The sequence below is a fragment of the Maylandia zebra genome, linkage group LG7, assembly GCF_041146795.1.
Source record: "Maylandia zebra isolate NMK-2024a linkage group LG7, Mzebra_GT3a, whole genome shotgun sequence".
In the NCBI taxonomy this organism is placed as follows: Eukaryota; Metazoa; Chordata; class Actinopteri; order Cichliformes; family Cichlidae; genus Maylandia; species Maylandia zebra.
The window spans coordinates 48,031,429-48,057,111 of record NC_135173.1 but is presented as its reverse complement, the minus strand read 5'-3'; the positions used below and the strand labels follow the sequence as shown (position 1 = coordinate 48,057,111).

The following is a 25,683-nucleotide window of genomic DNA, read 5'->3' as shown; positions in this document are numbered from 1 at the left end:
GCCCCAAGTGCGATAGGAGAAGGATCGTTGAGTGCGAGAGGAACTGACCTGAAAAATAGGATCATGGCCAAGCTTGAAACCTGGATCCCCCGTAGCCGGTTACCAAGATTACGTGAAGTACCCTCAGAAGGTCTGCTAGATGATGTTAATGCAGCACTACGGGCAATACCTACAACCACGATTACCGACACTAACAAGCTGATCTACAATACGGCAGCAGTGATCAGTGAGATGCTTGGCTACAAGTTGAACAGCGACAAGGGGCAGTACCCTCCATGGAGAAGGAGGCTAGAGGGCAAGATCAAAGTAGCACGGAGGGAGGTTAGCCAACTAACGGAGTTGCAGAAAGGTGCGACAAATAAGGTGCCTAAGAAATACAGCAAGCTGTCCATACCTGAGGCCTTGGAAACTGCCAAGCAAAGACTCACAGCCTTGGCCAGCCGCTTGAGGAGGTACACCAGAGAGATAGAAGGCAGGAGAATAAACCAGCTGTTCTCCACAGAACCAGCAACGGTGTACTCTCAGTGGCAAGGGAACAATAAGAGAACAGCACCACCAAGGCTGGAGACGGAGCAATACTGGAAGAGCATATGGGAGAAGGATGCAACCCATAACGGCAATGCTCAGTGGCTAGAGGATCTAAGGGCAGACCACAGCGACCTCCCTGAACAGGGTCCAGTAACCATCACAGTGGCAGATATCCAAGAAAGGGTCTCCAGTATGAAGAGTTGGACAGCACCAGGGCCCGACATGGTTCACGCCTACTGGCTGAAGAAGCTGACTGCACTCCACGAGCGTCTGGCAGCACAAATGAACCAGCTGCTAGTTAACGAGAGACACCCGGAATGGCTAACTGAAGGCCGGACGGTCCTGATCCCCAAGGACCCCAAGAAGGGACCGGTCCCCTCCAACTACCGACCAATAACCTGCCTCAGTACTACATGGAAGCTCCTGTCAGGCATCATATCGGCTAAGATGAACAGGCACATGGGTCAATACATGAGCGGGACACAGAAAGGAATTGGCAAGAATACCAGAGGCGCAAAACACCAGCTACTGGTAGACAGAACAATCAGCCGAGACTGCAAGACCAGACTGACCAACCTGTGCACTGCTTGGATTGATTACAAGAAGGCCTATGACTCAATGCCCCACAGCTGGATACTGGAATGCCTAGAATTGTACAAGATCAATGGGACCCTAAGAGCCTTCATCAGGAACTCAATGGGGATGTGGCGTACAACACTAGAGGCCAACTCCAAGCCCATAGCACAAGTCACCATCAAGTGCGGGATCTACCAAGGAGATGCTTTGTCCCCACTGCTGTTCTGCATAGGCCTGAACCCCCTCAGTGAGATCATTAACAAGACTGGCTACGGATACCGACTACGGAACGGAGCAGTTGTCAGCCACCTCCTGTACATGGATGACATCAAGCTGTATGCCAAGAGTGAACGAGACATCGATTCACTGATCCACACTACCAGGCTATACAGCAATGACATTGGAATGTCGTTCGGACTGGAGAAGTGTAGTCGGATGGTATCAAAGAGAGGGAAGGTAGTCAGAACTGAGGGGATTGAACTACCAGAAGGCAACATGGCAGACATAGAGGACAGTTACAAGTACTTGGGGATCCCGCAGGCGAATGGGAACCATGAAGAGGCCGCTAGAAAAGCTGCAACCACCAAGTACCTGCAGAGGGTCAGGCAAGTCCTGAGGAGTCAGCTGAATGGTAAGAACAAGACCCGGGCCATCAACACGTACGCCCTACCCGTGATCAGGTACCCTGCTGGGGTAATAGGCTGGCCAAAGGAGGAGATAGAAGCCACTGACATAAAGACAAGAAAGCTCCTTACCATGCATGGAGGGTTTCACCCCAAGTCCAGCACCCTGAGGCTGTACGCTAAGCGGAAGGAAGGGGGCCGGGGACTGGTGAGTGTCAGCACCACAGTCCAGGATGAGACAACGAACATCTCAGAATACATTGGGAAGATGGCCCCAACTGACCGAGTGCTCAGTGAATACCTCAGGCAGCAGAAACCCAAGAAAGAGGAGGGAGACGAGGAACCATCATGGAAGGACAGGCCCCTGCACGGTATGTACCACCGGCAGATAGAGGAGGTGGCTGATATCCAGAAATCCTACCAGTGGCTGGACAAAGCTGGACTGAAAGACAGCACAGAGGCACTAATCATGGCAGCACAAGAACAAGCTCTGAGCACAAGATCCATAGAGGCTGGGGTCTATCACACCAGGCAAGACCCCAGGTGCAGGCTGTGTAAAGATGCCCCAGAGACAATCCAGCACATAACAGCAGGGTGCAAGATGCTAGCAGGCAAGGCATACATGGAACGCCATAACCAAGTGGCCGGCATAGTGTACAGGAACATCTGTGCCGAGTATAACCTGGAAGTCCCGAGGTCAAAATGGGAGATGCCCCCAAGGGTGGTGGAGAATGACCGAGCTAAGATCCTGTGGGACTTCCAGATACAGACGGACAAAATGGTGGTGGCTAACCAACCGGACATAGTGGTGGTAGACAAACAGAAGAAGACGGCCGTAGTGATCGATGTAGCGGTTCCGAATGACAGCAATATCAGGAAGAAGGAACACGAGAAGCTGGAGAAATACCAAGGGCTCAGAGAAGAGCTCGAGAGGATGTGGAGGGTGAAGGTAACGGTGGTCCCCGTGGTAATCGGAGCACTAGGTGCGGTGACTCCCAAGCTAGGCGAGTGGCTTCAGCAGATCCCGGGAACAACATCGGAGATCTCTGTCCAGAAGAGCGCAGTCCTGGGAACAGCTAAGATACTGCGCAGGACCCTCAAGCTCCCAGGCCTCTGGTAGAGGACCCGAGCTTGAAGGATAAACCGCCCGCAGGGGCGTGCTGGGTGTTTTTATATATACATATACATATATATATATAGATATATATATATATAGATATATATATAGATATATATATAGATATATATATATATATATATATATATACACATATACACACGTGGTGCCTGTTACCTTTGGATGCGACCATCACCACAATAGGGTGCCCCAAGTTGATGCACCAAAGGTGGAGATGGCTCACTCTCACTTTGCCTGGAGATTGTTTGGACCTGGTAAGTATACGTAGCATGTGGTATCACATCCCTGCACAAAGAGTGAGAAAAAACACAGTAAGTTCATATGTCTGGACAATACAAAGAAATACCACATGCAAAGAAAGTAAAAGTAAAAGACTGCATACGAGAAACCTTCATAAGACCAGGTCGGTGGAGATCAAGTTGTTAGAATTGTTGCTAAGTCAACTGGTGAGTTTGTGTGTCTCTTTATTCAACTAGTAAACTTCTAAGTTTGTACTTTCACATATCTGTCTTTCCGATCGACTGATACGTCTGCTTTTACCCACTGCATGTCCAGCTTTGTTGTGTTTCCTTATCACAGCGATTCAAGGAACCATTGTGACGAAATACGGGAGAAATAATGGAGGCTTACTCACTTTGATTGTCTAAGTCACCATAATGGTTTTTTGAGGCACCATGATAAGGATTTCTGAAACAAAAAAGTCTGAAAGGAAAATATATAAATAAGAAAATCAAAGCCATAAACAAAAAAATAATCAAAGCTATGAATGAGAAACCAAAACCACTAGACAAGCAATTAATCCCAGGGAAAGAAAACAAGTAAATAATAATATATGTAAGTGAGGGTGCTTTTTGGAAGTCAGTATTGCAAAATGTTTATTTATTCTCTCTGGTTTGTTTGCCTTTACGTTGTACCTCTATCATAATCAGATTGCGTCTTCTAACTACAGGTCCCTGTAATCAGTGGAATTACTTTCTTTAAAAACTGAGGCAACTGTGTTATTTTATGACTCATTACAATTTAACAAAGAACAAGAGTAAAAATAAGTAAAGGCAACGAAAGAAAGTTCTGGAAACATGCAATAAAAACAAAATAATTGAATCACAAAAGCACCTTCATTTACATCTGTATTGTTTAAGGGTTTTTTTTTCCTGTTTTGATACTTTTTTTGGTATTATTTTGGTTTCTCATTTCTAGTTTTGATTTGCATTTGTTATGGTACGGCTTCTCATTCATCATTCTTAGGCTTTCGTGGTTTTGGGGGGTGGATAGTGATCATGGCATAAGATTTGGGAACTTAAATATAAGTCGTTGTCAAATTTTGTCTATGTTCATATATTCAGAGTATCAGAATATTTTGATTTTGAGTCCGTTATTGTTTAAACAGTATAAATACCATGTTTCTTTCAATAAAATATGTACATGCAACCACAGTCATGAGGAAGACTGCTGACAGTTGTCCAGATGATAATCATCCATACCCTCCATGAGGTGGGTAAACCACATCTGAAAAGACTGGCTGTTCATAGAGTTTACTCACAGAGTAAATCGGATGTTTCGATGCATGTTAATGGAAAGTTGACTGGAAGGGAATGTGTGGTAGGAAAAGGTGCAAAAGCAACACGGGTGACTGTAGCCTTGAGAGGATTGTCAAAAAAAGTCAATTGAAGAACTTGTGAGATGTTCACAAGGAGAAGATTCAAGAAAGGAGCTACAACTGTTATACTGTAGCTAACCGAGACAATGTTAGAAACGTCTTACCTGGAGAAAAACTTCTAGACTGTTGCTCAGTTTGTAGAAATATTTAAATACAGAGAATGTGCTAAATGTGCTACACAGTGACGGTGTTCAAAACAACGTGTGTTTAGTCCTTAACAAGACACGCAGATGTGTTAAAAATTAACACATGATGTGTTATTTCTAAAACATCTGTCTTGAGCGTGCGAGCTGGATTGTCCAGCCAACTCCCCTGATCTGAACCTCATAGAGAATGTATGGGATGCTGTCGAGTGGAAGATGAGAAACACCTGACATAAAAATACAGACAAGGTTAGGTCGCAATCAAAGCAACCTGGGCTTCAATAACTCCTCAGCAGGGCCACAGGCTGATTGCCTCAATCCCACACTGCGCTGAAATTACTCAAAAATATGCAAGTATTTGTGTGAAAGGAGCCACAGACTTATGTATTGAGTATATAAATGAACATACCTTACAAACGCTGGACATTTCTGTATTGTATCTTTTGATTGATCTTAGGAAAGATCGTTATTATTTGAGATACTGGATTTCTGATTTGCAGGCGTTATAAAAAAATCACTTTACATTTAAAGAATACAACTTTTGAATATATCTTTTTAAGACGTTGTAGTACAATCAAACAGCGCAACAGTTAATGTGCAGTAGCGCATGTTGATGTCTTTCAGTTCTTAAAGTAAAGGGAATGCTTGAATGCTGTATGCATGCAGCCTTTTTTTGGTATATCTGTTAAAAACGGCATCTATGAATGGGATTAAGTAGAACCAATAGTTTAGCCATGGATTATTTCACATGGACCATAAATATGCCTATTACAGAAAGCACCTCGCATACAGTCCATAGAATTACATAGCAATGAGAGACGCATACACACAGGCTTTAATTAAAACAGGCATATCACACTATTCCCAAAGCTGCCATATATTCCAGAGTGTGAATGTAACGCATCAGCAGGATCAAGCACTGAACTTTCCCTGGTACCCCAAAGATTTAAACTAAAGAGTCTTCAAAGAAGGCTTTGCATGAGGTTCAGGAAAGCCTTTGCCTTTTCTGAGAACTTTTTTTTATTTACTACTGAATGAGAACACGTAAATGTTTTCAATTAGAGGCTTAGGGTAAAACATGTAATCTCTTCTTCACTTTTCCATGTTTGTTCATGGCATTCCCAACAGAAAGACCTAGACCAAGTGCAAGTTCGCCATGAAGTACGAAATATAAAAAGTGACAAGCCTAAAGATCAAGTAACAAAATGAATTCTCTTACAGCAAAGTTCGTGCCTGAGATTAGTTATTTATGTTGGCTTTATTATTATCAACACAGAACGTTTGGCCTGACAGACTCTCATCTGCACAACAGTATGCCCTGTTCCGCAATGTTGGTTCATACTGGTGCAACTCTAGGTTACACTCAAACATGTCCCTTCTAATTGAATTAGTTTAGCCTCTGGAAAAGTCAAGCTCTGGGAGACTTTATCTTTGAGCAAAGCAAACATGCAGAATAGACGGAAAGAAGAGAGAAACAGATGCCGCTTTGAAAGGAGGCACACAACTTTCCCTTTTGTGGATGGGCAGGTATTTGGGCCGCTCGGTTTCAGGCACAATGCACTGAAAAGCACTAGCACTTACTGATTGGGCCACAATGGGAGGCCTGCTCATGCAAGAACAAGCAGAAAGGATGATTTTAATGACTGGATCTAATGAGGTAATCTAGTTCTCGTTAGGCTGATGGTCAGTCCTTCTAGCTTTTCACCGTCATCTCACAAATACAACTAAAAACAGTGCTGTAGTTTTCAATACATGGCTGTTTGAACAAACATGCTGTTTGATTTAGGGACTAAAATCAAGATAAAAACAGTGCTGCGTGCTTCTTTCTCTGACAATTCTCACACATGAACTCAGGTAAATTTCTCAGGATAGGTCACACAACTGTCTTACATGTAGGGAGTGAGGTAAGATAAATAAATTCCCCAGATTGTTACCACCAACATTCTTACCTGGGTGCAATTAGACTGTGTACTATCAGGTTAAAAACCATCTCACGATTCGATTATATCAGGCATTTGGGTTCTCGCATGCACGATGATGTGATTGCTGGGAAAAGCGTGTAAAAAATGGCTCACGACCGTGGCTCAGGGGGTTGGGAATCGCATCTGTAACCGGAAGGTCGCCGGTTCGATCCGTGGCCTCTCTGTCCTGGTCGTTGTGTCCTTGGGCAAGACACTTTACCCTACTTGCCTACTGGTGTTGGCCAGAGGGGCCGATGGCGCGATATGGCAGCCTCGCTTCTGTCAGTCTGCCCCAGGGCAGCTGTGGCTACAACTGTAGCTTGCCTCCACCAGTGTGTGAATGAATAGTGGTATTGTAAAGCGCTTTGGGTGCCTTGAAAAGCGCTATATAAATCCAATCCATTATTATTATTCATTATTATTATCACGACTCCAGGGAATCATGTTCTTCTTTCAGTAGCAAAGTTGGAGCGGCGGTTTACAGCCACGCTGGGATTAAAAGGCTTAGAAAGGAAGCTGAGGTGAGTGACTAAGCCAAAGACTGTGGTTATGTCCGGCGCCTAGGTCTATACAGGCAAAGAACTGCAAACTCGTTACCCGTGTCAATACTGTAGCAGTCAATTGCAAACATTTTATTTAAGCGTGCCCCATGACTTTCTTATTTAAAAAGCAATAAACAGATTATCAGCTCATGTCGACTGAGCCATATATCATCCTCAGTTATTTTCTGAGAAAACACCACGAGATCAGATCCCCCTCGTGTCATACATCACAGTCAGCTTGGGGCACAAAGGCAGTTTCCTCAGGATCTGCAAAACTCCATCGTGGGGTCCTTTGTCCTTTCGCACAACATTTTTTTCTCCTCTTGTCACTGATATAATGATACAACACAGCTTCTGGGAAGCGGGTGAAATAGCTGCGATATTTAATCTACTGATTTGTGTTCACGGTTATTAATTTTCCCATTTTCTTGTTTAATTAATTAATGTGAAGTTTAATCAATGAATTTGCATTCACTGACAAAGTAGCCAGACTTTCTTCTCATCGTGTTTTTGTGGGGATTTTTGTTTGTTTTGGTTTTTTTTACTGATCTTGAGCATGGGTTTCGGAAAGTCTTTCAAAATTTTGTTTGAACACTGAATGCTTTCTTACTGAATTATTTTTAGTCCAATCCATGTGCCTGACCATTTTCAGAGCCACTTAATGCCGAACTTTGAATGATTCGGGCATAAAAACGGCACCAGTTTAAATGTGGTCATATGTTAGTAAAGCCACTGGCAGCAGAGAAGAATGAACAAATAGCATAGAGATTTTTAATTTGTTTGTTTGTTTGCTACCTCAAAAGCACATAGTGATGTTGTGGACGAATTTATAACAGCCACACCTATAGGTTTCAAACAATTTAGTATCAGAATTCCTATCCAGTATTCATAAAAACACACTTATCTGTAACTAATTATAGCTATGTAAAATATCTGCTGTATAACTCATAGCTCAAAGGACATTACTACAATCACTGTCAACGTGTCACATGATAAGATTTCATCATTAGTGCTTTTTTGTTCTTCTCAAAACCCCAGAATAATTTTTTTTTTTTCATAGTGGCTCTCTTGTGAAGTCTTGAACAAAGCCCTGTAATATGCATTTCAAAGGTATTCAAAACCACACAGAGCCATGAGTTAACATACGTGAAAGCTACTAACAGCAAGAAGTTTGCCGGTGTGTGCCTGTGCTCGTCTGTGTGTTCCAACCTTTACTGATATGTGGACACTTATGTGCAGATGCATTTCCATTCTGTAGCTCCTTGTTGTTCTTGGCGGAAAGACTCCAGATGAGAAAAACAGATAAATGTATGGAAGTTGAGAAAAAAAACAACTTAATTTGAACCTGCAAGATCACCAAACAAAGCCTTACTTTTCAGGACTGTTAATTATACACCCACACTAACCTGTGCTATATGTATAGAGCTAAAATAAATTATTCAAACAGGACAGGAAATAATTTTTATGGCAATCGTATGCCTTTTTAGAAGTCCTCTGGGTTGCGCGGGTCTGTAGTTTCTATTTCCTTTTGCCTAAACAGCTGCATTTGCCTGATGAAAAATGATCAAATAAACTAAACAAGGACAGAGAAATGTCCTGGCTCTTCCTGAACCTTTAACCCTTAGCTGATTAATGACTTCTACCAGTTACAAGCCAGACTTTACCAGATTAAAAACAACTAAAAACACATCTTTTTAGAATTGCATTTTGTTAACTTTTGTCTGTTTTTTGGGCGATCGTGGCTCAAGAGTTGGGAGTTTGCCTTGTAATCGGAAGGTTGTCGGTTCGAGCCCCGGCTTGGACAGTCTTGGTCGATGTGTCCTTGGGCAAGACACTTCACCCGTTACCTACTGGTGGTGGTCAGAGGGCCTGGTGGCGCCAGTGTCCGGCAGCCTCGCCTCTGTCAGTGCGCCCCAGGGTGGCTGTGGCTACAATGTAGCTTGCCATCACCAGTGTGTGAATGTGTGTGTGAATGGGTGGATGACTGGATATGTAAAGCGCTTTGGGGTCCTTAGGGACTAGTAAAGCGCTATATAAATACAGGCCATTTACCATTTTGTTTTATACCTTGTGAAGCACTTTGTGATCTTTTATCTAGAAATGTGCTATATAAATAAAATTTTACTTTACTTAGTTACTTTACCAGATTACTAACGGTTTGCTATGGATTATGTTTTTTATGTTTGTAATGAAGAGGTGATCGAAGAGAGTAAAGTAATAATCGCTGTAGCTGCTGTCAAAGGATTTCCGACTAATCGGTGATTTTTACTGCTTGTTATGAGAAAAAATAATCCCCTAACTCTATTAACAAAATAAATTAATGTGTTGACAATAAAGTGATATAGAAACATTGCCTACTTTTTCAAATAGCTGTGTGAACTGAGTGTGAACATTAGATTGACTTAAAGGAAAGAACTGCTGTTCCCCCCATTTGACCAGAACTACATATAAAGTCCTCGGTTTAAGATCTAACTTGCTTTCAGAATTAGCCAAAAAGAGTGCCACACAATAGTTAAACAAGCAAATCTAGACTTGAGTAGCTAAAGGGATAAATGTGGCAGATAATATGCAGAACTGTACAGAACCAGAGTTAAATTGCAAAGGGGGCAGTAGCAGCACTGCTACTGGACGACCTCCTTTGAGGAGGAGTGGAACCATCTTCTGCTACCTTCTTTCCTTACATTTGCTTGACCTCCTAATACTGTCCCTCTTTGCCCTCCAATCATGGCCATAATTTACCCCTCAAGTAGTCCTAACTCCCACTTTGCATCTCGTTACTTTGACCAAACAATCCATCATACATGGGTTGATACTTAGGAGGTATGTTCTCTGGCATCTCCTTTGCTCAGTTTGCCTCAACTAATCTGAAGGCCAGTAAGCCTGAAAGTGGAGGGTCAATCATCCGTGTCTGTCAAACCCACTGAAACATACTGCAAGACGATGCAACTGTCTGTGTGGTCAAGAAAAGCATTTCAGCAAATCGACTCAGGTAGTCAAACGGAGCACTTTACGCTGGATTTGTGGCGGACAAAAACATCTGGGTGACCTTCACAATGTCAGAGGTTATGTTTGTTTCGTTATGCTTCGTGACGAGCCAATGGGCCTGCATCAGTATTCCGAACGACGTGTCTAATTTAATGTTTATGCCCTGCTCAGTAAAAGAAAGTGAAAACATTATGCCCCTTCATTCTGCCTTTTGGAGGTTGTACAGTATGTTTTTATTTTGTTTGTTTTGTTCCACAGTGTTTCCAAATAAATTGTCCTAAAAGACACACTATTCTTCTTCAGTTGGATGAGCTACAGACTTTTATGGCTAGAACACACATACTTACTTGCTAGATCTTCGCTGACCATTTAACAGAAACAAGATCGCACATGCTCTCACAACAGAAAACAGACAGCCATCGCAACTGACCACCACCACTGGAATGCAACCACAGCTAGTGAAATACACCACAGCAGTAAAACTACCTACAGTACATCAATAATAACTGAAGTGTGCCAAAACCTCAAAATAAATACATTCCTACTGTAGGCAACCTTCCACGGATACTCACACTACAGTGGGGCAAAAAAGTATTTAGTCAGCCACCGATTGTGCAAGTTCCCCCACTTAAAATGATGACAGAGGTCAGTAATTTGCACCAGAGGTACACTTCAACTGTGAGAGACAGAATGTGAAAAAAAAATCCATGAATTCACATGGTAGGATTTGTAAAGAATTTATTCGTAAATTAGGGTGGAAAATAAGTATTTGGTCACCTCAAACAAGGAAAATCTCTGGCTCTCACAGACCTGTAACGTCTTCTGTAAGAAGCTTTTCTGTCCCCCACTCGTTACCTGTATGAATGGCACCAGTTTGAACTCATCATCTGTATAAAAGACACCTGTCCACAGCCTCAAACAGTCAGACTCCAAACTCCGCCATGGCCAAGACCAAAGAGCTTTCTAAGGACACCAGGAAAAGTATTGTAGACCTGCACCAGACTGGGAAGAGTGAATCTACAATAGGCAAGCAGCTTGGTGTGAAAAAATCAACTGTGGGAGCAATCATCAGAAAATGGAAGACATACAAGACCACTGATAATCTCCCTCGATCTGGGGCTCCACGCAAGATCTCATCCCGTGGGGTCAAAATGATCATGAGAACGGTGAGCAAAGATCCCAGAACCACACGGGGGGACCTGGTGAATGACCTGCAGAGAGCTGGGACCAAAGTAACAAAGGTCACCATCAGTAACACACTACAACGGCAGGGAATCAAATCCCGCAGTGCCAGACGTGTTCCGCTGCTGAAGCCAGTGCATGTCCAGGCCCGTCTGAAGTTTGCCAGAGAGCACATGGATGATACAGCAGAGGATTGGGAGAATGTCATGTGGTCAGATGGAACCAAAGTAGAACTTTTTGGTATAAACTCAACTCGTCGTGTTTGGAGGAAGAAGAATACTCAGTTGCATCCCAAGAACACCATACCTACTGTGAAGCATGGGGGTGGAAACATCATGCTATGGGGCTGTTTTTCTGCCAAGGGGACAGGACGACTGATCCGTGTTAAGGACAGAATGAATGGGGCCATGTATCGTGAGATTTTGAGCCAAAACCTCCTTCCATCAGTGAGAACTTTGAAGATGAAACGAGGCTGGGTCTTCCAACATGACAATGATCCACAACACACCGCCCGGGCAACAAAGGAGTGGCTCCGTAAGAAGCATTTGAAAGTCCTGGAGTGGCCTAGCCAGTCTCCAGACCTCAACCCCATAGAAAATCTGTGGCGGGAGTTGAAAGTCCGTGTTGCTCGGCGACAGCCCCAAAACATCACTGCTCTCGAGAAGATCTGCATGGAGGAATGGGCCAAAATACCAGCTACTGTGTGTGCAAACCTGGTAAAGACCTATAGTAAACGTTTTACCTCTGTTATTGCCAACAAAGGTTATGTTACAAAGTATTGAGTTGTATTTTTGTTATTGACCAAATACTTATTTTCCACCCTGATTTACGAATAAATTCTTTACAAATCCTACCATGTGGATTCATGGATTTTTTTTTCACATTCTGTCTCTCACAGTTGAAGTGTACCTCTGGTGCAAATTACTGACCTCTGTCATCACTTTAAGTGGGGGAACTTGCACAATCGGTGGCTGACTAAATACTTTTTTGCCCCACTGTATACTGGGAAGTTATGTACAGGCACTTTATGGAAGTTAGATATCATCACTGCATCCTGCATAATGTGCGTGCTCACTGTTCTGCCTCTTATCAAGCACTATCCTTCTCATGGGAACCAGGCTGACAGCATGATAGTGGGATGGCACAACACACAGCTCTGTCATGTATAGCAACATGTTTTTTTCCTGTGTCAGCACATTCCATAAAAGCAAAGGATTAAATTCTCACCACAGTGTGCAGATAATACCTTCAACAGGCCGTCTATTTGCCCTTTCATGGAATATGGGGGGGAAGCAAATGTGGGCAATAACTGACCTATGACTTATAGGAAACAAATGTTGGGCAACAGATTTGAAACTGCAGAACAAGAGGCGGCTTGCTTATGTTCCTGGGGGCATTAAAAAGGATATCTTGTATTACGAGAACATAGCTAAGTGAATAGTTTCCACAGATAAAAAAAAACAAAACACTTTTTACTGGCATGCCCTGAAAAAACTCCTAATTACATCACACTAAAGAAGGAAAGTATACAGTGACTGCTCAGCAAGTCTCCATTTTTTCTCATAAACAACCGTTTGCAGAAATATTTTTCAGGCTGCTGCAAACTTATTGTACAAGCGGTTTTTTTGAATTGTTTTGTTTGTCTTTCTGCCCACCTGCCAGCAAGCTTGCACAAAACATATGACAAGCTGAAATACATAAAACCTGGTGGACTATGAACAAAAATGGGCAATCTGATGAGTAAAGTAAGGGATTACTATTGCAAAAACGGTAATTAGATTACCGTTACTTCCCGTAGGAACGCTGCGTTACTGCGTTACTAAAACCGTGATTTTTTTTTTGCAAGAATGTCTCATGACAATGACAGTGACAGTGACGTAAGCAAGTGCGATGTTCTATATCGAGTGCGGGCGAGAGTATGAGCGTGCAGCGTTTAAAGCGTGGAAGTACTGACCTTACTTTAAGTTTGATTCCATAAAAAGTGACAAAAACATTAGCGTCCTTTGTGTGTGGGAAGAAAACTTCTTGTTACAGCGAAACCCCCCTAAACTTCCAAGCAAGCACTGAGTGGGATACGACAGAGAAACTCGCGGATTCTTCAACTGACCGCGGCACACCTGCACCAGCGTAAACCTCCGCCTACCCCACTCCTGCTTTACAGGTGAAAATAGTGCAACAGGACCGCTAGTCTTTGACTTTAATTATTTTCTGCTGTGTTTTACTTGCATCTATTTGAAAGAGTGAGTGTAAACACAAAAATTTTTTTGCTTGATGCATGAAGTTAAAAGATTACAACTAATAAAACAAGTTTTAAAAAGGGACTTTTCCTCAATTTACAACCTCTTCAGGTTGTAAATTGTGTTTTTAAAAAGTAACTAAGTAACTAAGTAATTAATTACTTTTGAAAGTAAGTAATCAGTAAAGTAATGGGATTACTTTTTTGGGGAAGTAATCAGTAATTAGTTACTGATTACTTTTTTTAAGTAACTTGACCAACACTGACTATGAACAGGCCAAGTCAGAAATATTTCACTCAGAAATGTTTGTGTGATCCTGACAGGCTTTGAGTAGCGATTTACGTGGAGGTTTGGGCACTCATAGAAAAATATTCACCTACCAGGTCACTCACCTATCTCTATATCGGTGGGTAGGTTCATTCAGCAGCAGACCGTTGGGGGCATGTGTGAAGGGTGGCTGACGCAACAGGCGGTAGCGTAAAGGCTGGCAATGGTTGCAGAGTTTATAGTCTGGCTTGGATGTCAAGAGAGTGGCGTCGATCTCCAGATGATGCTCCATAGTGTAGAACTGTACCCCATACACCTCTTCCTCAATGTCCAGCTTCATAGTGAGCGGGGTATCACAGAAAACATTGCTGGGACCCAGTGAAATGTTGTTTCCACTGACGGTCAGCAGCAAGATGTTATGGATCGCAGGCAGCGCTGTTTCCTCGCGGCTAAGAAATGTAACCCACACAGTCAAGGAGTCAGGTACCAGTGGGTAGGCGAACTCTAGCTGAAGCATGCAGCCCTGTAAAGGGCACTCTGGCAGGCCAACGATGTCTTGCTCGGTTGCTGAATGAGGGCTCCAGGTACGCACACTTGGTTCACAAGCCTGCTCCACATCAGGAGGGCCTATGGGATGAAATTACAAAGCAGTCACACACACACACACACACACACACACACACACACACACACACACACACACACACACACGTAGGCAACACAAAAACTTTAAATAATTCACAAGCTTATGTTGACCATTTTAGATACAGCTATGGGTGATTATTAAACACTCATGCAGACACATAATGATGAATTCAAATACACTATTGTACAGAACTATTTTAAGATAACCGAACAGGTAAATTTAAACTAAATATTAAAAAAGATTGCCGACAGATTTTTATTTTTTATTTTTTTTAATCGCATCAACAATCTTTTTGGTGTATCTGCAGTGCTTGCAACATCAAGGTTGAGGTGAAACTGAGAGTTCATTGTGAGTCCATCTGCAGAGGAAAGGCAGAGCTGAGGTGTGTACCTTCTGAGAGGGGCCCTGTGCAGGGTTCTCACTTCAGCGCAGTCATTACAACCTCTAACAGTCACACTCCAGCCATATTTGGAGTCCACACACAGCTAACTTGGATTATCCCAAGTGACGTACACTAACATTCATCAAGCACTTTTAGAAGCCAGCAAGCGGCAGACACTATGTTCTCCCTCAATTTCCTTTTGTGCATTTCCAAGCTGGCAACCAAAGAAGCCATTTGCTAACCTCATTTCTGGGCACCATGCAAAATTCCAGTGTTTAATCAAGTGAAGACTGAATATGGTTTCCAAGCCACATTATCTCAACACATTTATTATTGTACTGTAAGTGTGTGTGTGTGGCCAGTGTGGAGGTGAATTAAAGAAAAGAGAAAGAGAGTAAGAAATAGAGAAGAGAGGGAGAAAAGCGGGAGGCTGGAAGAGAATGAACTAAGGTACTCCAAGAGGTTGGCTTTGCTCGGCTCATGTAATCCCGGCTTTCTGGGTAAATTTTCATTGAGTTTGCAAGGAAAGGAGCTGTAGCCACTGAAAATATTTTGTAATGTCAGCTGTTATGGTGGGCCCCACTCCTGCTCTGGCACAGGAATTATGTGGTTGAAGATTTAAGAGGAGAAAGAGTAGAGGTGCCATTGTGTAACCCAAGGCAGTATAAACTGTTTTTTGTTTTGTTTTTAAAGTTGATTGGCAGTACCCTTGTTTGTTTTGGGGTTTTAAAAATGAATTTAATGTAGCTTTATATGCAAATGACGTTTCCACATTCAAATTTTACACATTCCAAGAAATTGGTGCCATTTGGATTCTTGTAACAAGGTTTTGTTTTGGGTAAAATGGGTTAGTGCTTGTTATTTTTTGTTTTCGCTGCAGTTTTTGTTCCCCTTCTGTTAAAAATTTGAATTTGTCACATCCCTTTTTACAACCCCAACTCTGAAAGAAGGAATGGGATAATTTGCAAGAAAATTTGTGTAAAAAATATTTGTGCTATTCACAGTAGTAGATACAAAACATGTCAAATGTTTAGACAGAAAAATACCACCACCCCTCATTATGAATTTAACGGCAGCAGCACATCGCAAATAAGTAGAGACAGTGTTTACCACCATTTCTTTTATTTAACAGGAGCGCATAAACATGTGGGAGCTGGGGAGACTTTTAGGAGACAAATGTTGTTCTTGGCTGTTCTTGTCTCAGTCCTGGGTCATTTTTATCATATTTTGTTTGGTGACACATTGGTTTAGCATTGTCTTGCTGAAAGAAGTCGTGATCTGAATGACAACATTTTTTACGAAACCTATATATACCTTTCAGCACTGATGGGGCCTTTCCATATGTCCAAAGTCACTAAATACAAGCTCATACCTTCAGAGATGGTGGCTTTTGAACTGAGCAGTGGTAACAAGCGAGATGGTCTCTCAACTCTTCAGTCAAATTTCAATTTGTTTGACCACAAAACAATTTTCCACTTTGACCCAGAGAAGAAAGTAGCATTTCTGGATCATGTTCACACATGGCGTCTTCTTTGCATCATAGTGCTTTAATCCCAGTTCCAGTTAGCACAGCAAACTGTGTTCACAGATAAGGATTTGTGGACCTGTTCCTGAGCGATTCTGTGACTTCAATGATAGAATGATGTCTGTTTTTTAATGCAGTCCTGCTTATTGCCACCAGGCCTGGGGGCATCCAATATTTGATTTCTAGTCTTGTCCAAAGGCGTACTAAGATTTCTCCAGATTATCAAGTTTTTATTATGAGATTATGTACTCTAGATGATGAGCTATCCATAGACCTCACAGTTTAAATTGAGGATTATTATTTTGAAATTGTCATATAATTTGTAACTGCAGTTTTTGTGCAGATTAGTGAACCTCTGCTCATCTTCACCTCTAAGAAGCTCTGGCATTCTAACATGCTCTTATTATACCCAATAATGTCACTGAGGTGTTGCCAATTAACCTAATTTGCTGCAAAATGTTCCTCCAGCTGTTTCTTTTTAGTGCCACTTACTTTTCCAATCTTTTGTTACCCCATCATCAAATTAAAAATGAGCTTTGAAAGTTGCTGCATTCTGTTTTCATTTACATTTTACACAAAGTCCCAGCTTCTTGAGATTTGGGGTGATGGAAGTTCCCTGATTGTTCTCATTAAGAAATGACTCATGAAGTAGCATACTTTCAGTTGAAATGCAAGGCCTTCCCCGAAAAAGACATGTGGATGTGAGCATATGCTGCTCTAAAAGCTGTTTACTGTGTGCAGAACTGATGAACTGATGATTATAACTTTGGCATAGGTATGAATGTCTGTTGTCTCTGTGTAACCCCTCTGGCAGAACCTTGTCTTTGACCCAATGGCAGCTGGCAGCCAAATATTTTTCAGTAATTGTTGAGCTAGGTTAAACTTTTTTGCTGGACAACCCTGCATATTTCCTCCATTTGTGTTACTCCAATACTTATTTTTTTGTTGTTGTCTGGTTGATATGAGGAGAGATTTATATTTTTTACCAAATGTATTTTTTGTTTCTTTCTGCTAATCAAGCAAATCCTTCGTTTGGAGGTTTATGCTTAACTTTAAGAGTATTACACTCTGTGAGGCTTGCTTTTTGCCACATTTAAACTTTATTTAATAACTGTCTGTTAAATGCATCCTAAAGGCTCCTTGTCAACAAAAATGGAATTCCTGACTCGGCAATGACACTGGCCAGAAAACTGCGGCTGAAACATTTTGCTCTTTTCAAGTCAAGACAATTAATACTGGCTGTAATCGGTGAAGTACAACTCTAGGATAGATGTTGGTTACAATCATACTGATCCAGAAAAAGTCCATAGAGCTGGATGAATAAACAGACAGGGATATGTCCGGGCATGCACACTTTATGCTTTCTAAGAAGTGTCTGGCTCTGGCTTTCACTATCGATGACTCACTGTCACACTGCTACACACTTTCTCACTTAGAAGGCAGACGTCAACCCGCCCCCCCCCCCCCCTCCAATGCTTTTGCCCTGACACATACAAACAGAGAGACACTTTGCAGACACACAGACTCACTTATACAGGCAATGGGCACTCTTGTCTTGAAAATATATATCAAATCAGGTAGCATTTACAAGCCTTTTTTTTTAATTTTAAGTTATTTTGGTGCACAGTGAAGGAGCTAACTACTATAACTCAAATAGTTATACCATAAGAAAATGTTACAAAATTTACAGGGGACTTTATGCTCTCTGTACACTAAAGTCACTGTAAATTTGGGGTGAATGTGTTAGAATTAAATAGATTTTTTTTAGCTGAAGCAGCAAATGTGTCCTTTGATTGTGACAGAATGACCAATGCGCTGTGTTTGATCCTGGCAGGATGGATGACAATAATCTCATCCTTTGATATATTGTTTTGTGCTCTGTAGTGTCAATTTGACAGCAGTAATGAAAGACAAGTGATAAATTACATGTGTAGAAGCTATCAAAGTGTCAAGAAAGACTACCAATATCATCAGCTCTGTTCACTTCATTCCTCTCGTTTAATTCCCAATGAATCCATCCATTTATCAAACCATCCATTTCAGATGTACTTATTCCATCCAACTGTTTTCTTCCGTTTATCTAAATCAGGGGTGCTGGAGGGGCTGGAGCCTCTCCCGGGTGCCATAAGGCAGGATAAGGGGTCCTGAACAGGCCGCCAGTCTGTCACAGGGCTAACACAAAGAGACAGACAACCATTCATGCTCTCATTCACACCTAAAATTTAGCATCTCAAATTAACCTAATGAGCGTGTATATAGAGTGTGGGAGGAAGCCAAAGTACCCAGAGAGACACCAAACGGGCACAGGGAGATCATGCAAACTCCACGACAAAAGGCCCGACACTTGGCCGGTGGACTCAGGCCCAGGACCTTCTTGCTGTGAGGTGGCAGTGCTAATCACCATTCTGCTTGCTGTTTTTCTTTGTTTGTTTGTTTGTTGTTGTATTGTTGTTTGAGCCTAATGCAAAATAGCAGTCTATGCTTATACTGTCAGGCAGACAAATCTTTAAAAACTCTTTTAGTGAGGTGTCTCTGATTTTTCACAGATGCTTGCTGTTTAGTTTAAAGGATTAAATCCATAGATATTTAGAGAAAATAATGTTTGTGCTACAGATTGCAAGTGAAACACTGCAAAGTAAAGCAAAATACAGTTGTCAAACATACACATCCTGAACCTTTTCGCTTGCATCGTGCAGTACTGTTTTCAATCAGTCCTCCTTCACTCATGTCACCAACCACATGCAATTCTCTTAACTATCTTGGGTGGTTTCGATCCCACCCAATCTCTCTTACCCACTCCTGGAATCCATATCCATGTGTTTTTGCCCCCCCCCCATTATTGCTTTTTTACTTCAGCCAAATTTCTCCAGGGCTTAGAGTAGTAAAGATTTATGAGAAGCATTCTGGCTCACCCTGGCCATGCTAGTGTTTCCCAGTCAAGTAGTATAAGGAGGAAGACATTGAAGAACAGGTGCCATGTATGTTTGCATTCACGTCAATGCGCCCATCTTCCAAAACAGGAATTTTTGCCAGTAATCTAACTATAATAATCTTAAAGCAAGTAATTTAATGTCTAGCATTCTAATGACAGAACGTGACTACTGATCACATTTGCAACATTATAGAGGGACAGCAGCTGCAGTATTCTGTGTATCCAGTGAGAAGCTGGCCCGAGCAGAGTTAAGAGAGAACCAAACAAAGACCCTTTCCAAGAGGGAAAAAACAGTTTAAACACACATCATATTAGACAAGCCCAGACTTGCCTCTGGTTCACACACTATAAACAGTGTAAAGGCAAGGTTCAGCAGCTGCTGTTCAGCATCCACACATACTGACACATGATTCAGAATTTTAATCATCTTTGATTAGGATTCATTTCTAGCCTTGTGTTGTGGTTTGACTGTTACCGCAGGTATGACTTTATTATTTATATTTATTGTCACTGATGTGTACGTGAATGTAAAAGTTGAATTTATTTATTTTTATATAAGAGTCTGCTGTATAAACACTCAGCAGGTGCTTTATAAGGTACACCCTATGGACCTAACAAAGGTACATGGGATGTACACATCCTATTGCTGCACCTGTTGGATTGACATCTGGTGACTGTGGTGGTCATTTCAGTACACTGAACTCCTTGTGATGTTCAAGAAACCAGTTTGAGATGATTTGGTCTTTGTGACATTATGCACTGTCCTGTTGGAAGCAACCATCAGAGGATGGGTGCACTGTGGTCATAAAGGGATGGATATGGCCAGCAACAATATTTAGGTGAACTGTGGGATTTAAAAATTTTTTAGTTGATGAGCAAAGTGTGTCAACAAAATATCTCCCAGACCATTACACCAACAGTAGCACCCTGAACTGGATGGATCTATGCTTTCATGTTGTTTATGCCAACATCCAAATATCACAGCAGAAATTCAGACTCATCAGATCAGGGGATGTTTATTCAATTTTCTGTTGTCCAATTTTGGTGAGCCTGTGCAAACTATAGTAGATTCAGTTTCCTGTTCTTACCTGATAAGCACAGCACCTAGTGTGGTCCTCTGCTGCTGTAGCCCATCTGCTTCAAGGTTTGACATGTTATGCATTCCAGAGACGCTTCTCTGCATACCTTCTTTGTATTATGTGGTTTTCTGAGGGGCTGTTGCCTTCCTATGTGCTCAAAGGACTTTGACCTCTGCCATTTTTGTTACTCACTGGTTATTTTCATTTTTTCAGCTCATTCTGTGTAAACCCTAGAAATGGCTGTGCAGGAAAATCCAAGTAGATCAGCAGTTTCTAAATTTCCTTTTTTTAAAATGAAGGATTATATAATTTATGCATAGTTATTTCATGAATATGTGCATTCCTGTCATTTTGTAGGTTAGGAGTTAAGCTCATATTTAAATAACTCTGCTTAAATAAACGTTTGTTGTAAAATGTAAATCCTAGTAATTCTATATATTTGATCACATCAATAACATTTTTGTGAAATTAAATTTAAAATTGAATTTGAAAAAATTCAGTATTAAACAGTGCTTATAGTGCTTCATATGAGAGATAAATAAACATATATTCAATTTAAACTAAAATAAAGCACAGTAGAGACAAGTATAGATCCAAAGAAAACCTGTCCAAAACAATCAAAACCTTGCCAGCCTCTTAAATTGTAAGGCCTAATAATGACTGGATAATAGATCTCGGTCACAGAAGCTGCAGGGTTGCCCGTCCCTGTTATGGATTCTGGGCTGGTTCTGCACAACCTTATTAGTAATTATGGTTTTTCCCAGTTGCTAAGATCCTTTTTTCTGAAACCGTCCCCTCTTTTCTGAAAACTGTAAACACAAAACCCAATTTTCAAACAACATTAACAAAACCTCTGACTCTACTGGCAAAAACCAAACAATCACATCAAAACAATTTTATCTGTGCCCAAAACCGCACAAAGTTTTCAGATGACAGAAAAGTCAAAAAAATAATAACACTACAGAGCATTCCTTAAACACTACAGCAAAAACAAAAAGATGAGACATTTTTTGTGAGTAAATTATAGGCATGTAAATCTCATACTATACGTTTCAGGCTGTCCATTGTATGTACACAAACATGGTCATTCCCAATTGCCAAGTTTTCATCTGACATTGTTGTTCTCGATCTCCCATTTCCTCCTTTGCGCCTCACATTGTTTCGATTTATTGTTGGTATCAACCGTCAGCTCATTCTTGCTGGCTGCGCACTCTGTGCTGGCATTTGTTGGTTAACATCAGCAACAAGCCATTGTGTTTAAGAAGTGACATCTGTTTTGCAGTTGTGTTTAACATCTGCCTCCTGTAGTTAGGATTATACATCCTGCAAATTGCGCTTAACTAAGCGAAAACTAATTAAGCCAAACAGTCCAAATTGGTAAATGGACTGTGCTCACATAGCGCTTTTCTACTTTGAGCATTTAAAGCACTTTCTTACAAGAAGGCTCATTCACCTATCCACACACACACACTTTTTTCTGTGCCCAACCAGTTTTAACCAAATGTTCACACACTCACACTTTGATGCATTGCAGGCAACTCGAGGTTCAGTATCTTGCCCAAGAGTGCTTTGACAACCAGACTAAAGGGGCCATGTTTTTATTTTATTCTGTTTTGTGTAGACAAGTTGGCAAAATATAACTTTCTAAGATAAAGTCAATAACACTACAAAACATTATTATTACTATTATTATTACTATAGTTATTTTTAGGGGTGCTATGATGAAATTTAGAGATGCCTGAGCACCCATGAAAAGGTTTAAACGCCCTTGTGAGTGAGTCATTGCAACATCTTGATTTCTTTTCTTTTTCAGCCGTTCTGTAGTACATTTGCTGGAGCGCTCTTGCTCTTTGTTCTGTTGCATGACCCTGTTCCAGCCAAGCTTTGGCAATAAGACAGATGGCCTGACTCTAGAATACTTCATGGTCATGGTCAATAATTACAAGGCCCCCAAGTCCTTTGGCTGGACAAATCATCTCCCTTACACCGCCATGCTTCACAGCTGGTGTAAGGTGTTTGTTCTGATATTCTATGTTTGTTTTTTATTAAACTTGTTGCTCTGCTTTATGGCCAAATGCCTCCACTTTGGTCTCATCTGCCCAATGGACATTGTGCCTAAGAGTCTAATTGTGCTGTTGTGAGTTTTACATTTAAGATGCTAACTGAGGTCTGTGGATGTACCTCTTGGGTTTTATTGCAGTTTCTCTAATCATTACACTGTCTTCAACAAGCAGTTGATAAGGTGCACCTGACAAAGTGGTCGCTGAGTGTTTATATTATTTCAAATGTTTATTGCACTTTTAGCTGCACTTAGTTACATGCATGCATAATATCCAAAGTATGTTTGATGCTGCCACTGCCAGGACAACAGTGAGATCAGAGGTACACAGATGGGACAACAACTATTTTTAAATCTTAAATACTTCATCTCTACTGCCTTATTTATGTCCCAGTCCAATTCCTCTTCTTTCAATTCAGCACCAGGGCAAGACTAGAAAAGGGAAAGACAAGGCTCCTCTCAGTAGAGCGTTAGGGCTAACATGTGATCTTTGACCTTGGTTTTGGGCCTGAACCTGCATATGGGAATTGTGGTACCATACAGCACCATCCATTGGGAAACGACCTCCTTGATCCTTCCATGTTGTCCCACGGCCCAAGTGTTATGAATCCAGTGAGTCATTTGCATAGTTTAGGGTTGAGTCAGTCACCAAAGGTTTGTGCATGTTGGGGTACTGACTCACACAAATTAAACAAACAAACAAGCAACAAAAAGTTACCTCAAATTGTGTTATGGTACTGTAAACTGTGGATGTGGTGTGGTTTTTATATGAAAAATTGCTTTTAGAGGAAAGAGGTCAAAAAATCAAGAAAGTGACAGATGTCTGAATGACATCAAAGATGTGTTTCTTTGATGTAACAAAGATGTGTTACACTTCCACAGCAAAAGCCAGACTAGACTGGGAAAATTCAGTGTCAAAAAGAAGTCAAGTATAAAGTACTGTACTGTACCTTCAGCCTCTCGAGGGGACCAGTGACCAGATGGATCACATGGTCGTGGAGAAGACGAGTTTGATGCATACTGTAGTAGGACTCTCCCTTCAGTGCATTTGTCACACACTGATCCCACTTCTCTAGGAAACCAACAGGCAGTACAGCAACCAACTTAGATACATACCAAATACACGTCATTTATACGCAATAAACAAACACCAGAAGTGACAAGACAATTGTAACAATGTTAAGCTTATTAAGCCCTTTAGATTTGGACTCACTTTCAAGTATGTAACTGTGTAAACAAGATATTTAGTATTAAATTCCCATCACAATACATGGATGTATCAGAACTATAACATATCTAGTTCATCTCACCTGTCATAAAACTGTCTGGAAATTGGTGGAAACCATTCCAGGGTGATGGAATTATGATGCTGCTCAACCACCTGAGGAGCCATTGGCACCAGAGGAGGTTTGGAAGCAGGCTGCCAGGTCTGATAGATGAGGTCCAGGTAGCAGTGCATCCTAGCCACCTGGTTCATTGTGAAAGAGTCTGTACAAGCATCATCTGCAGAAAAAAGAGGTAGTTAATCAGTGTGAGGATACAATTTGAGATTGATCATCGTGCAGGTCCATTTTCTATGAAGAGAACAAGCTACTTTAACAAGCTACAAGATAATTTATGAGCATTTTCCCTTTAAATAACTTTTTAAAATTCTTTAGCACATTATGAGTGCCATGAAAGATTCGCTAATGCTGAGATTCCCTAATACTTTTTACACACACTATGCACACAGACTCAAAAAGTTCTCTGGGACAATTTCTATACATTAGCTGTGACACACAAAAAGGGTAACTATAAAGTTTTCCTCTGGTAAGTAGCTCAACACATGCAGAGGCCCAGTCTCACCTGCATAACTCATGTAATTGTTAAACGGTGTATGCGTGAAATGACGGATGCCACAAGTATCATTGCCTGGTTCAGGATCGCTGCAGCCTTTGTATTTGGAAGTGGGTTTGGTGTCTGCACACAAGTCCCCAGTCTCCATTGAGGGCTCAGTCTCCAAGCACGCATCATTGCATGATTCAGTCTCGGACACACCTCGAAACACGTGGTAAAGGCCGAGGCTATGACCAATCTCATGGACCATTGTGTCAGTGTGACCAAATGTGCCGTAGAAGGAAGGATTCAGCACAATTCCACCTGGAAAAACACAGTGAAAGAAGTCACTCGCACTCAATCACACACCACACAAATGCCTTTTCCTAATGTAGTGTAAAGTAATTGTGGCACAGGGATATGATTCAGACAATACATTATTCATGGGCCTCCTCAGCTTCATTATCACCTTCTTCCCTGTTAGAGCTGTGATGAAGACAGAAACTGCTTGGGGCTTGAACTGTAATTACTCCAAATCAACAATCTGGGCTGCCAAAGAAGTTGAAGGTGATGTGTGCCTGTACTTATGTAACTGCATGTGAGTTTGCATGCATGCATTTATTTATGCGCTTTGTCTTTTACCCAAGTGTGTGAGGGCTTCTTTGTCCCAGGGCCATGTGGCAACCCCTGCCAGATCTTCATCAGAAGAATTGGCAAAGAAAACATTCAGGTGAGTTGAGCCATCCAACTGCAAAATCTCTTTGATCTCTTTCATATCCAAATAGGCTCTGTGGAAAAAAAAACCCCAAAACAACACAAACACAGTATTTCACATTAAGTTAATGGCTTAACAATTAAGACAGTCATTTCCAGATTTCACCAAGTCCAAAAAAAAAAAAAAAGAAAAGAAAAAACACTGTTCCTAGCCAAAAGAGCTTATGCAGTGTCATCATTCACGAAACCAGAACTCAGATTTAGGTCCCTAATGAACTAAAATATTTATTTAATGTGCTGGCAGTTGCAAGGACCTTGAAACCAAAAGAATGAAGTTCCAAGAAGAATAAATGATCTTGTTGAAGCCAGCTAGTGTTTTAAACCATGTGTACAAATTAATAAGGACGTAATAAAATGCATCTTCTTCAGCTGGTTAGGGGTGAAGAATGTTTTCCTTCCTCCATCCAAAATGAATGTTGACTACAAACTATCTGGCACTGCCAACAAGTACTTACATAACAATAAAATTATGTTTTACTTTCTTTCACCAGCGACTGTACACCAGGAGAGGGTTGTGATGTTTTTAAATATAATTATATTATTATAATCACTGTAAATCAAGTTGCCATCAGTCTGATTTACACTGAACTAATTTCAGGCTTTAAGGCTCATTTACATTTTTGTGGTGGAAG

At 41.3% G+C, this 25,683-nt stretch overlaps 1 protein-coding gene across 1 annotated transcript in view; it reads right to left on the bottom strand.

The window, feature by feature from the left end:
- The window catches only part of pappaa (pregnancy-associated plasma protein A, pappalysin 1a), a 105,183-nt gene that overhangs the window by 63,288 nt on the left and 16,212 nt on the right, over nt 1-25,683 (bottom strand). The window contains exons 3-8 of the mRNA XM_014409760.4: nt 24,920-25,065; nt 24,308-24,601; nt 23,773-23,965; nt 23,413-23,534; nt 13,965-14,466; nt 3,022-3,150 (exon numbers count right to left, since the gene is read on the bottom strand). Coding sequence (XP_014265246.2) covers nt 3,022-3,150; nt 13,965-14,466; nt 23,413-23,534; nt 23,773-23,965; nt 24,308-24,601; nt 24,920-25,065 — 1,386 coding nt within the window. The remainder of the gene's footprint in view (nt 1-3,021; nt 3,151-13,964; nt 14,467-23,412; nt 23,535-23,772; nt 23,966-24,307; nt 24,602-24,919; nt 25,066-25,683) is intronic.